Below are 14,122 nucleotides of genomic sequence, written 5' to 3' on the forward strand. Positions count from 1 at the left end.
GTGGACTTGTTGGGCCGAAGGGCCTGTTTCCACACTGTAAGTAATCTAATCAAATCTAATCTAAACTATTAAATCTGCTTCCACTGTCCTTTCAGGTGATGTTTTCCAGATCATGTAAATTGTCATCTTGTGAAAGCTCTGGTTCTTATTACCTTAAGTTGTAGAAATGTTCTGTCGAAGTGCTGTGACCTGTTGTTTTGAAGGGAACTACAAGGCTAGATTTAGTGGAGACAATCAGAGCTGGTATGATGACAAGAAGGGGCGGGGTGTCAAGACAGTCAGTTGTGAGTATGTCCATCGGATTCCCAACATTGGGAAAACTGTCCCAAACTAAATTGGGACTGGAAAGAGCCTGATGTGGGAATCCTGCATGCCTGGCTGATAGGCACAATCTGCCTAATGACGAAAACCAGCATCGGGAAGATGCAAGTGGACACTGCTGGCAGCTATCCCTGTGCAAACGTCTGGCATTGCTGCATTGTACCCCCCTCTCTGGCTACCTGCACCTCTATGACTCCCCCCTCCCCATCCTCTCGCACCTGTGAAACGGAAGCTGGCATACACGTACCAGAAGGTTTAGGGACAGCTTTTTCCTCGTTATTATTAGACTGTTGAATGGACCCTCTAACCTCAAATAATGCTGGTCTTGCAAACATTGATCTCTCATGTACACCCTTTGCAAAGTTATCTGTGTGCCTCCTTTTATTCTGTACATCCTCGCTTACTATGATCTACCCGTACTGCTCGTAAACAAAGCTTTTCATTGTACTTCGGTACACACAATAAATAAATCAATGAATCGATCAATCCTGGGATTGGGCCACGGTGCATTACTAGCAGCAGCCACTGCTCCCTGTGGCGCCACTGAGACTAGAGAGCTGTCACCCTTCAGAAGTGACATGGAGTTCTCACCAGCTCTCCAACGTTTAGTTGGGGACTCACATTGCTGGAACAAAATTGTTTATAAATATTTGTCTGGTAGTCTGACAAATCAGCCTTGCTTCTCATGTTGGAGAAAGTGAGGACTGCAGATGCTGGAGATCAGAGCTTAAAAATGTGTTGCTGGAAAAGCGCAGAAGGTCAGGCAGCATCAAAGGAACAGGAGAAGAAGGCTTATGCCCGAAACATCGATTCTCCTGTTCCTTTGATGCTGCCTGACCTGCTGCGCTTTTCCAGCAACACGTTTTTAATCTCTTGCTTCTCATGTTGTAGAACCTGTTACTTTCTTTTGAAAGTTGGTTTTCTTGTTCATGTGATCAGCACAACACAAAAATCTGCAACTTCATGTCTTTTGTCAGCAATGTCTAACTAACTTAGCACGAGAGGTTCTCAGTTTAAAGTCTCACCTGAGAAATGGCTCTAGCAGTGTTGCACTCCCTTGTTACTGCACTAAATTGAGATGATATGCTGAAGGGTCTGACATGGAGTTTGAATTCACAGCTTTCTGTCTGAGACAAGAATGCTACCTGTTGATTTCAGCTGTGAGAGAACAAGACCTGGTGAGTGGTGGCACCTGGACTTACATGGTAGGTTGAAGGAGGTGTGCATCCTTATGAAGGCTATAAGCTGTGTAGCCATTGAAAGACCCTGGTCCCGTAGAAACACCTGGGACTGATGCAGCATCCTTCTCCGTCAGATTAAATGACTCCAGCATTCTGTAACCTTCAGAACAGGGAAACATACGGAAACCTGTTAGTCACTGTCATTGTATTTGGATGGTGTAAAAGAACCACTCAATTCACATTCTACGAATAACTCGATGACCTGATGATTCAACAAGATTCTGATTAGTTACTCCCGGATAGGGACTGACATCTCAGCCTTTCCTTGTAATTGCTTCTGCTGCTCTTTATAAATTTAACAGAATTCTGTTGAAACTCAACCAGGCCCTCGCCATCTCCTCCTTGGATGGCCCCATGACTTCCCATTTTATATCTAAAGTAATCGCAAGTAACTTTATGAATGAATACTTCCTAAGACATCAGTGAAGAGGCCAAAAAAGAAAGTAACAAAGAGATGACAGAAACTAGATCATGAAAGAGGTGGAAATTGAATAAAGAGAGAATTAAGAGAGAGACAGAGAAAGGTAAAGAGGAGACAGAGTGTTCAGAAATGGAGAGATTAGATTAGATTAGATTACATTACAGCATGGAAACAGGCCCTTCGGCCCAACAAGTCCACACCGACCCGCCGAAGCGCAACCCACCCATACCCCTACATTTACCCCTTACCTAACACTATGGGCAATTTAACATGGCCAATTCACCTGACCTGCACATCTTTGGACTGTGGGAGGAAACCGGGGCACCCGGAGGAAACCCACGCAGACACGGGGAGAACGTGCAAACTCCACACAGTCAGTCGCCTGAGGCGGGAAATGAGTGATGGAGCAGAGCAGTGGAAAGGGAAGAGATTGGCGAGATGTTAAGAGAGGTGAGGGGTGAAACAGTTAAAAGATGCGAGAGGAAAAGACAAACACAAGTAAGGAGAGAGAGTTTAGAAAGAAGAGCAGAGAGATGATGGAAAGAGCTAATTTATTGTGCATGTGCAGTGTAAAAAACAGCTTGTAATGTTAGGTCATAATTTTTAAACTATAAACCAACAATTTATCCAAATACTATAAATCACAATGAACATTCCATTGCAGTACTAGTACATTACTCCTAACTTCAACCAAATTCTTTGGAGTGAGATAATGACAGATTCAGAAAGGGAACAGTTGTGACCGCAATGTGTCCCCTACCTGGAGTAGTGAATCCATTGAGATAAATCAGTGGACAAGCTGTAACATGAGAGAAAAGAAATATTAACATACATTCTTTCAAAAGAATACATGGACTAACCATACCAACACATCACCAGATAAACACTGCCGTGTATTCAGCACATGAAGACAAGGGGAACCTTGAAATGATGGGATTGATTTTCTGCAAGGATTCTCTTTCAGTCATTAGTAACAACTTTGATGGTACATACATAGAACCCCTACAGTGTGGCAACAGGTCATCAAGTCCACACCAACCCCCTTAGGAACATCCCAACCTCCTGGCCTATCCCTGTAACCCTGCATTTCCACCTAACCTGCACATCTTTGGATGGTGGGAGGAAACCAGAGCACTCAAAGAAAACCCACACAGACACAAGGGGGAGAATGTGCACACAGAGAATTAAACCATTGTGCTATGAAACAGCAGTGCTAACCATTAAACCACTATAGCACTGTCTGACAATGAACCACTTTTCTGGAATTTCTCGGAGTGATTGAGGATCCATGGTGAGAAGTGTTATTGAGCTTCCCCCCTCCTAATCCCTTAAATGGAGAGGGGTCTCAACAGAAATAATGGGGTGTGTGTGTGTGTGGTATTCAATGCTGTTCTGATTGCAACTCCAAGGGCACATCAAATTGGCTTCAGCTAAGACATCACCCATCGCCAAACCATTTGCCAACAGTCAATAATGGCCACTTAAGGACAAGGCGGTAAAATGAAAGTAACCAAAAATGTTGGCTATTACAAACTACCAAGAAACAACCATCAAAAATGATGAGAATGCTGGTGGTTACCAATAATCTTTTCATTCTAAAGCACAACTAGCTGCAAGTCTATGATTACAGCAACAAGAAAGCACTGTCATTTTTCATTGAAGAACAGATACTTAAAAAAAGCTTCCAGAAACAGTACAAGAAATGTCTTGAAGCCTTCTTTCCAATTACAGAGTCAATGCAAAATTGTCTTAAGACTTTCTCTCTAGTCACAGATGAATCCAGTTATCAAGCCAGGAGGCCTGACTGAAACAAAGCAAGAAATGCATTTCGCATTAGGCTTATAGGCAATGACATGCTGCTTACACAACTGAGCTGGCTAACAGCAAACATTGTGTTCCTTTCCACTGTTTGCCATTGATGATTCTCATTCTGGCATTAATCCAACTGCAGGAATGGTCCCACTGGTGCTAACAGCCCTTTGTTACATCTGTCAATTGCCTATATTAATTGGTGGACCATTGTAATGCAGTTATTCTAGGAATTCCTATGTATGCTTCTATCTAGTTTCCATGGAATGCTAATGAATACCATAGCTGTTACATTGACAGTGAGAGGGAGAGGAAGGCAATCATTGTAATGGATGGAAATACTCACTAGAAGTAGCCGTTTCACAAAGGAAGGTGATAAGCTCATCCTGAATCTTTGCAAAAGCATCAAAGTCGTCCACGATGAACAGGTGCCTTTCGCTGGGTTTGCTGCCAATGTTCTTCAGCTCTGTGACATCAATATCAGCCACCCCCACAACAAACACACTGTAACCTGCAAGGAAGGAAAAATCAACAATTCTTCAGTTTCAGAGATTGCCAGGAACTGTGGTTGGACTGTCATTAAGAATGCCAAAACTGCTAGGCGGTAAACAAAAAGAACATTGATTCATCAAGTCCTCCATCTTATTTCCTGGGAGTTACAAGTTACTCAATAAGAGTAGTGGCAGAGAGCAACCTTTGTCACTTTTCTAATCAAACCACCACCAGATGTGTCTCTCCACTGATATTTGGATCAATGGCCATTTTACTTTATTTTGGAGTTGCTTAGCTCAGTTGGCTGGATGGCTAGTGTGCAATGCAGAGTAAAGTCAACAAAGTGGGTTCAATTCCTAGACCAGCTGACGTTACCATGACGGTTCCACCTTCTGAATCTCTCCCCTTGCCTGAGGTGTGGTGACCCTCAGGTTACTAATCATTCAGTAAAAAATGTTTTGGTTCTTTTTATATCCTCACTGCATGGAACTCTCAGTTTTAAAATAACGCTTTAGGTGCAGAAGCTAAATGATTTACTGCATCACTTCTGGAAACATTCACTTCAGAACAATTAAATGGACACTGTGATATGGAAACAAGTAGAAAGTGAGGATTGCAGATGCTGGAGCATCAAAGTCGAAGAGTGTGGTGCTGGAAAAAGCACAGCAGGTCAGGCAGCGTCCGAGGAGCAGGAGATTCGATGTTTCAGGCAATAGCCCTTCATCAGGGATGAAGAGCTTATGCTCGAAACATCGACTCTCCTGTTCCTCAGATGCTGCCTTATCTGCTGTGCTTTTTCCAGCACCACACTTTTTGACTATGATATGGAAGAAAAGGCAAGTGCTGTATAAGTGTGTAACGGTTAATTCTGTGGAGTGATTTAAGGATCACCGACTATGATGATACCAAGTGAATTTGGTAGGAGAATGGGTTAAGACTTTGAAAAAGTGAGAACTAACATCTTCTTATAGTCTCTGTCACAATATCTATCATATTAATGTTTCTTGTGCATAATTGCTGTCATGCAATACCTATATCTTCTTTATGTGGGATGACCAGGTGAATTTCCTGGACCACAATGGACCAAACAGCTCCAGTAGATCCATCCCTTGCAAAAAAAGAGCTTGGTGGCTGTAAATCCATCCTCTAGCTCATACAACATGAGGAGCTACAGTGAGGATTCATCGTACAACAGAAAGTACCTCCCAATTAAACTGAATGATTCAGATTAAGCAAAAGACTGAGGACTGGACTAATGACACAATAGAATAACCAATGCTGTGTCTTAGTGCTCAGATAAGATCAATGACTGGTACAGCCATCTTTCAGGACACTTACCAGCTTCTTGTAATAAAAGTGCAGGTTTCTTAACCTCATCCTGTGAACGTCCATCAGTGACAACAACGAGAACTTTCGGTACAGTCCTTCTCATGCCATTTTGAGAAACAAAGACATGGTCGCGTAGAAACTTGAGAGCTCGCCCTGGAACAGAAAAGTGAAGATCGATTTAAATCAGCTGTACATTATCTTTCTGCCTCATTTTTTGCATTTGCGAATGTGACAGACTGGACTGTTAACAACCAGAAATCATTCTGTACTTAACACCATTTAGCTTCAAGCAAAACCAAGTTCAGACATTGCTGAGTCAGATCCCATTGCCCAGGAAAGCTAGTAGGTTACAGGCAAAGTACATTCTGCTCTTAATTATGAAAGCAAACAGGAAGAGATTTAACGCTGAGATTTCTTTCCTTCACTTCAAGTTGCAAGATTGAGACTGAGGCAAACTCATGCTAAGAACCATAGTATTTGCCAGTGGAGGGATTTTTCTCCAGTGTCAATTGTTAATATTTTTGCCTTGGAGTCAGAAAGTCATGGGCTTCAACCCTTACTTTAGTGATGTGGATGCAAAAGTCCAGGCTGACACACCCAGCTGAGGAAGTGCTGCACCTCCAGAGGAGCTGGCTACATTGAAACATAAATTGAATCACCATTTGCCCACTCAGGTGGCCATAAGTGTGCCCATGACACTATTTGGTTTGGAGATCGGGCAGGGTAGAGTCCCTTAGTCAATCCCTAACAGATGATCTAGTTTATTTTTAAGTGCAACTTCCAGCCCAAGTATTTTAATAATCAGACTTAATGTAATCTGAGTGAGTTGTCAAAAAGGTTCCCACAGCCCTCTCAAGGGATATCATTAATCACGATTAACAACAAGTGTTTCATCAAATTTATAATTGCCTGTCTTTTTGCTGAGAGAGCAACACCAGGGGTGAAATTCAGACCGGCATGGGAATTAAGCAATGACTTTGAGGTGATGAGTTGCATCTTGCTGCTGTTACTCACTCATTTACCACATGTATCCTATTAATAATGGAGTGGTTTGTTTTGTATAAATCATTGCTGTGTCATACTTTATAACTGTCATCTGAAAAGCTTACCCTATTCATGTCAACATAAAAAATCATGTTATTAAGAATTAGGAGACAAAAGCTTAACATCTGCGTAGGATATTACTTTGTATATATTTAAATGAATGGAATATTAATCAATGCAAATTAGTCCAAAACAGATCATATTGCCTTAATATTCTATATTACCTTTATGCTCTGTACAAGTCTCCCCTCACCCTCTCCTCTTCTCCTGCATGTGTTTAACTTGCCTAATGCTGATATGTTATTGACCATAATTATTCCCTCTGTTTATTTTAGTACATTCATGTGGATGTGGGTGTTACTGGCCGACTCAGCATTTATTGCTCATCCTTGGTGCTAAGTTGCCTTCTTGAACCTCAGCAGTCGATCTGCTGTAGCTGGACCCACAATACCATTAGGGAGGGAATTTCAAGATCTTGACCTGGCAACAGTGAAGGAATTCTTTACCACATAAGGCTATTGAGGGTGGGTCATGAAGTATGTCCATGAAATAAACGTGAAATAAGGGAATCAAGGGTTATAGGGAAAAGGCAGGAATGCAAGATTGAGCAACAGCAATATTTTTCTAAGTCAGGATGGTGAGTATCTTGGACCTTTAGAGGATGGTGTTCCCATGTATCTGCTGCCCTTGTTCTTCTAGATGGAAGTGGTCATGGGTTTAGAAGATGCTCTCTCAGAAGACTTGGTGAATTTCTGCAGTGCATTTTGTAGATAGCACACACTGCTGTTACTGAGTGTCAGCGGTGGAGGGAGTGGATTTTTATGGCTGTGGTGCCAATCAAGCAGGCTGCTTTGTCCTGGGTGGCATTCAGAAGAAAAGTAGAGATGTTTTTCTAAATGTATGCAAGGCATTATACATGCTGTAGTTGGAATACCGTGAAGCTTTTTGGGGTCTTATCTAAGGAAAGATAAACTGGCATTGGAGGCAGTCCAGAGAAAGCTCACTATGCTGTTAACAGGTATGAGGGATTACTTTATGAGAACTTACTCTTGTAGCCATTGTATTTAACTGGAGAATCCAGTTCAGTTCCTGATCAATTGTGATCCCCAGAATATTGATAGTTAGTGGGGAATTTGATAATGGTAATGCGATAAAACATCAAGGGCTAATAGTTAGATATGATAGTGGAAAAGCCATTGACGAAGCAATGAAGGTGGCTGGATCAAGGACACAACACTGAGCAACTCCTGCAGAGATGTCGTGGAGCTGAGATGACTGACTTCCAACAACCACAGCCATCTTCCTTTATGCTTGGTATAGCTCTAACCAGTGGACAGTTTTCCCCCTACTCCCTTTGAGTCCAGTTTTGCTCGGGTTCTTTGCTGCCGTAAACTGTCAAATGCAACAGTCAAGGGCTGTCACTCTCACCTCCCCTCTGGAATTCAGCTCTCTTGTCCATGTTTGAACCAACACTGTAATGAGGTCAGGAGCTGAGTGGCCCTGGCAGAACCCAAACTGAGAGGTTATTGCAAAGCCAAAAGCATTGTTGCCGACACCTTCCATCACTTTACTGGTGATTGAGAGTAGATTAATGGGGCAGTAATTGTCTGGGTTAGATTTGTCCTGCTTTTTGTGTACAGGACATACCTAAGTAATTTTAGACATTGTCAGGTAGGTTCTTGATTTCATGTGCAATTGGCTGAAGGCAGCATGCATAATGTTTGGGACCCATGGAGGAGGCTGGTCTGGATTATTCACTGGGCACATCTGGCTGAAGGGTGTTTGAATGTTTCATCCTTATCTTTCTCCTATGTTTTCACCAATCTTTGGGTTAAGATGTTTCTTTTGAATTTTTCATTATATTTATCAGTGACTGTCTTCAATTTAGGATCCTAGTTTTATAGTGTAGCCATTTTACCCCCAACACTCCATCTCCTGCAATGAGTGGAAACATTGTCTCTTAGTCTACTGTTATCGGGTCACCTCCTAACTGCCTTAATATAACAGAGGTCTGTTACAAAAACATCAGATGGCGGTGAAGACCAATAGATTTTTTCCTTGGTACTGAATGCTGGGTCACATACTGGATGTGAAGGCAGGGAAAAAAATTGGATTTGTCTACACCAAGTTGTTTATTTCAAAGGATTGCTACCGTCAACTGTATAAAATTTGACAAATCTTATAATTTTTTGGAGACGAAGAGAGTTTAAAGAATTTCATCATCATTTTCAATATTTGCCCAAAGTAATTGCATAGAAAAGTCCCCTGGTACACTAATCTCAACAAATGCTTTCTTTCTTTATTAAAAGCCAACAAAATACTACTATCCCCTTAACGAGCCTGAAGATCCTAGGATGGAAATTCTGCATGTACTTCCTATGGAAACTAATCACAAATCCTGTCGGGAGGTGAACCTTAGGGCTCCCAGTTTTCCAGTCTGTAACACAAATGTCCAGACATAACATGTGGGTGACTCACCCCAGCCAAGGGCAGAATATGTGAGCTAATGCACTGACAAATATCACTCAGATCTCATGAGAGCCCAGTGGTTGACCTATATGGAGGGAGTTCGTCAAGATTGGAAAGCTTATGTTATTTGCAAAGGGAAACAAAGGGAACTTGTCCTTGTGGTAACGTGCAGCTGATTAACTTTATTTTGAGTGTGACACAAGATCAATGGCACAAATCTCATAGGGATGTGGGAAATGAAAGACCCAGGAGGGGCATACATTCGAAGAGTGTGAAAGATGATAGGAGAATCGAGGACGGCTATTAAAAAGAAATGGGATCCTAGCATTAGTATGCCTAGGATCCTAGGCATAAGATACAAAGGCAATAAATTACTCTCAGCTTTCATAAGTCACTGGTCCATCCATCATGTTTATGACAGCTCTATGGCAAATGATTGTTCAATCCATTTGACTGTATTGCCATGAAAAATTACCACAGCCATGAAAAATTGTCTTCTTCATATTTATACAATTGCTTTCTGATTCTATAAAATTTATCTTGAAGCTTCTTTCACCAGGAGGGGGAGGTTAGTGGGGCAAGCTCTGAACTTGTGATAACCCTTACAAGGCCCATAGGGAACCACTAAATAATCTTCCTGGAAAGCTCACTGAGTATGAGTTTCCTTGGTAACAGGCAATGGCCTCCCTAGTTGTACTCATCACCTGAACCCTTTGTAAAGCAGACCTCGAGGGCTCTCTTGCAGTACCTGTCTTGCATCAGCAGACCCGGGTTCATGTCCCACCTACTCCAGATGTGTACAGTAATATCTCTGAACAGGTTGATTAGAAAAATAGGTCAAATAACAAAAAAACGTAAAACAGACCCCAGATGAAAACACTGGCGATTTAGTAGTGCTGGTTAATAGAAGAAACAGGTGATTTGGTGATGGGAGAAAAGCCATTTAGTTGTGTGTAAAAACACTTCTGGATATAAATAAAAATAAGGAGCCAGGGCTGGGACTAGCCATGATCTATGCCATGAGTAGTGGCTCTATTTTGGTGTTCAGCAATAAACAATGTTCCTTTCCATTTGGGTTTTCTGAGTGTTTAGAGGATTAATAGAAAATGAAAGTATTTCAGTAATTTAATTTCCATCCATGGAGACAGTGGGTGTGGTTAGTATTATTATTATTCCATTCATTATTATTAATCCATAGATTTTGGGATGACACAACATCAGGCGAATTCACAGAAGAATGAGCGGAATCTCATAGAAACCCAAAAACTTCTAAGAGAGCGAGACATGGAAGATGCAGCAAGGACGTTCCCATGACTGGGGAGTCCAAAATGCAGAGGTCACCATCTATAGATGCAGGGTAAATCTTTCAAGGACTGAGATGAGGAGAAATGTCTTCACCCAGAGTGGTGAGCCTGTGGCATTCTTTCCCAGAGAAAGCAATTGAGCCCAAAACATTGCATTATTTCAAGAAGGAGTTGCATATGGCATTTGGGGCCAAATGGATCAATGGATATTGGGAAAAGGAGGGCCAACTAGTGAGGTTGCATGGTCAGGCACAATCCTAATGAATGGCAGGGCAGCCTGTGAGGGTGGAATGCTCTTCCTGCTTATATTTTCTGTGTTTTTATGTATGTAGGATGTTTAGAGAGGAGCAGATAACTTTGGACCTGTTTCCCAAAGTTCTCCAACATTTCTGTTTTTCTCTCCAGTTAAATCAGTCTTTCATGGGGTGTGGGCATCACTGGCAAGACCATTTGTTGCCCATCCTCAGTGCCCAGTTTGCCAGTCCACTGCAGAGGGCTGTTACAAGTCAACCACATTGTAGTGGATCTGGAATCATATGTAAAAACAGCTTCCCTAAACAACAGCAAAGTACCAGATGGGCTTGTACAACAATTGAAGGCAGCCCCAAGGTCACCATTACTGATTTCACACATTCCAGATTGAATTGGTGGAATTTAAATTCCATCAGCTGTCATGAGATTCGAACTGGTCTTCCAAGGGCATTTGCCAAAGCACCTGGATTATTTTGTCATGAATGGCATGAGGCCATCACTGGCTGGGAAAGCATTTACTGTTCATCTCTAGTTGCCCATGAACTGAGGGGTTTGCTTGGGCAAATTCAGAAGTTAGTTAAGAGTAAACCAAACCAAAGCCAAAATATTGTTAGAAGGGATAAGTTTGGAGAAGGTATTTAGTGGGGAGTGGGGAAGATTGGAGCTTGAGCTGGTGTTGTTAAGTATACAGGATGAGGTCACTATGGTAGAGAACAGAAAAATGATGGGGATACTTGCCAAACCTTGTATTGGCAGTTACTGATAATGCCGTTACCATGCAGACAATAAATAATTGTGTCTGCTGATTATTTAATGTGTAACATCATGAGCTTTAACACTAGACATGAAACGTGGACATATTCTGCTAAATTAGCCTAGTGGGGGAGCAAATCAGGCAATAATAACTCCAAATTAGAACTGAAAGTAAAATTGCTTCAAAAAGCTTTTAGTTCAAAGAAGTTCACAAACTCAAAAATGATTATGTGCGTAACTGAAGACAGCAATCCAGTAATCAAGATTCATGAGGGTTATTGTACACACGTTAGAATATTGTACCTTCTTGCAGGAGTCACTGGATGGTGTTTAGGAGGACCAGATACAATGAGGATTTGTTCTCGTTGACTCAGTGGGACGTAACACTAAACTTTCTACTTCAAAACAGCTACACGCACAGATAAATGATGTGGCTTTTCAAAGCACTTTAGTTTCAGGATGAGCCAAAGCACTTCCCAACCAATGAAAGTAAAAAAAAAAAATTGTGTTTACATCACATTTTTCACAACAACTGAATATGTCAAAGGGATTTATGGCCAATTGGAAGTATTCACTACTGCAATGCCAGAGGGTGTTGCTCAGCTCAGTTGATTGTATGGGCCAGTTTGTAATTTAGAGTGACACTAACAGCAGTGGGTCTATTCCCACACCAGCAAAGGTTACCATGAGGTGACCCTCAGGTTAAACCACCACCAGTTTGTGTCTCTCTAATGAAAGAACAGCCTCATCGTCTAATGAGACTGTGGCGCCTTAAATTCTTTAAAAACTCATGAACCTCTGTGGGAAAACATTTCTCCTCTTCTTAAATGGGTGACCTGTTTGTTTTAAACTGTGACCCCATAACTCTAGATGTTCTCACAAGAGGAAACATCCTCTCCACATCTATCCCTCAGGATCTTATACATTTCAATGAAGCCAATCTTCTAAATTCTAATGGATTCAAGCCTAGACTGTCCGGTTTTTCCTCATGAGATAACCAGCACATTCCACATATAAATCTGGTAAACCTCTGTACTGCTTCCAATGCATTTACATCCTTCCTTTCAATAGGGGACCGTTTACTGTACCTGTTTTTGTGTTTCCACCTTTGTACTGGATGAGTTGAAGAGCAGCAAGGACCATTCCCTTATCTCTGTAAGTGTCCAATTTAAATTCAGCTTTTGCATCATCACTGAACTGAACCAGAGAAACCTGAACAAACAAAGAAAGCAAAGTTTGATTGGATTTATTTATTAGCACAGGTATCTTGTTACAAAATAGAGTGGAAAGTGTTGTGTAGTGTTGCCACTCTCTGGCCCCAACTTAAAACACAGAAAAATAAACAAAAACATAGAATGCAAAGGGAGAAAAAGGAAGGAAGGAAGGAAGAAGATTTGAATGTCAGGAATGTGGTGAAGAACTTGTACCTGAAAGCAATACTTTTACACATTTCTGATTATATCCCAGAGCTTTCTACATACAAAGGGTTGTAATGTAATGCAGTGACTGCTAAGACAAGATTATTTGTGATGTACATTTAGCCCAACAGACTTGTATTTATATAGGTAGGACACCCGATGGGACCAGAAAGGGCTATGTTTGCAGAAGCTTGATAAGGAAGGAAGGTTTAAGGAGGCAATTCTTGGGAGCAGAGTGGCTGAAGATGCTATCATCACTGATGCAATGAAGAGATGTGGAGGTTGGGGATTTATGCCAGTGGCCAGAGTGAAAGAAATTGTTTCTCTGCCTTTCGCTACACTGAAACAATGTGTAAATATAGATTGGTGTGTAGTGGCTTTTAGACAGACAGACAGAAATCTTTAGTTTAATATGTCAGCAATTCCAAAAGGTGCACCACTTCCCCAGTACTGATCATGTCATGCACTGGAGGCTTGTGCCCACAGTCGTATATCTCCAAGTTGATGCTGGAGCCAACCGTGCCAAATTAAAGAGGTTAAAAAAAAGCTGAACCACTTCTACATGTTGAGGATAGCATGAAGCACCATACCCACCTGCATTCCCTGTGGGCTGATGTTATCAAGAGCTCCGATAGTGTCGAAACAGAACTGCAATATTTTGTGGAAGTTTTCATCACCAATACTCCAAGAACCATCAATCAGGAACACCAGGTCGGCCTTTGCACCCAGGCACACTGGCCATGGAAAGGAAAGGATAAAGATCGTCACAAGGTTTTGTTTTCCTTCACATTACGTGTTGATTTCACAAACTGAAAGATTTCTCTTCAAACGTTGAAAAGATGTACAACAAGTTAAGTGCAATAACAATAGAAATGTAATCCTTCGGTCAATGAACTGTTGAACGAAAGACAAATAACAGGTCAATGTTTTATCTGGGGCCAAGACACATTGAACAGTGAAGATGTGACAAATAATGGAGATGAGGGAAACAAGACCATGAGGGAGAAAGAAGGGTACATTGATAGAGTTAGATAAAGACATTTAGATGGAGGGTCTTGGAATGAACCAGTTTGGCAAAATGGTCTATTTCCATCTGTCAATGCTAAAACATTCCCAGTGATTTCAATTATCAGCCTTCCTTTAGTTCTCCCTAATTGTGACCAGTTGTGGTAAAGTGGTAGTCCAGGAGTCCTGGGTACAAGACCCATCTGCTCCAGAGGTATGCAATGATGTCCCTGAATAAGTTGACTAGAAAATATCTACAATGGC

At 41.6% G+C, this 14,122-nt stretch overlaps 1 protein-coding gene across 4 annotated transcripts in view; it reads right to left on the bottom strand.

Moving 5' to 3' along the window:
• Nucleotides 1-14,122, bottom strand: part of LOC122552587 (collagen alpha-1(XII) chain-like) — a 264,538-nt gene that overhangs the window by 99,510 nt on the left and 150,906 nt on the right. For all 4 annotated transcript variants that reach the window (XM_043695315.1, XM_043695311.1, XM_043695313.1 and 1 more), the window contains 6 exons: nucleotides 13,448-13,587; nucleotides 12,524-12,647; nucleotides 5,623-5,766; nucleotides 4,139-4,303; nucleotides 2,744-2,782; nucleotides 1,524-1,662 (listed from right to left, as the gene is read on the bottom strand). In XM_043695315.1, coding sequence (XP_043551250.1) covers nucleotides 1,524-1,662; nucleotides 2,744-2,782; nucleotides 4,139-4,303; nucleotides 5,623-5,766; nucleotides 12,524-12,647; nucleotides 13,448-13,587 — 751 coding nt within the window. The remainder of the gene's footprint in view (nucleotides 1-1,523; nucleotides 1,663-2,743; nucleotides 2,783-4,138; nucleotides 4,304-5,622; nucleotides 5,767-12,523; nucleotides 12,648-13,447; nucleotides 13,588-14,122) is intronic.

The sequence above is a fragment of the Chiloscyllium plagiosum genome, chromosome 9 (genome assembly GCF_004010195.1).
Source record: "Chiloscyllium plagiosum isolate BGI_BamShark_2017 chromosome 9, ASM401019v2, whole genome shotgun sequence".
In the NCBI taxonomy this organism is placed as follows: domain Eukaryota; kingdom Metazoa; phylum Chordata; class Chondrichthyes; order Orectolobiformes; family Hemiscylliidae; genus Chiloscyllium; species Chiloscyllium plagiosum.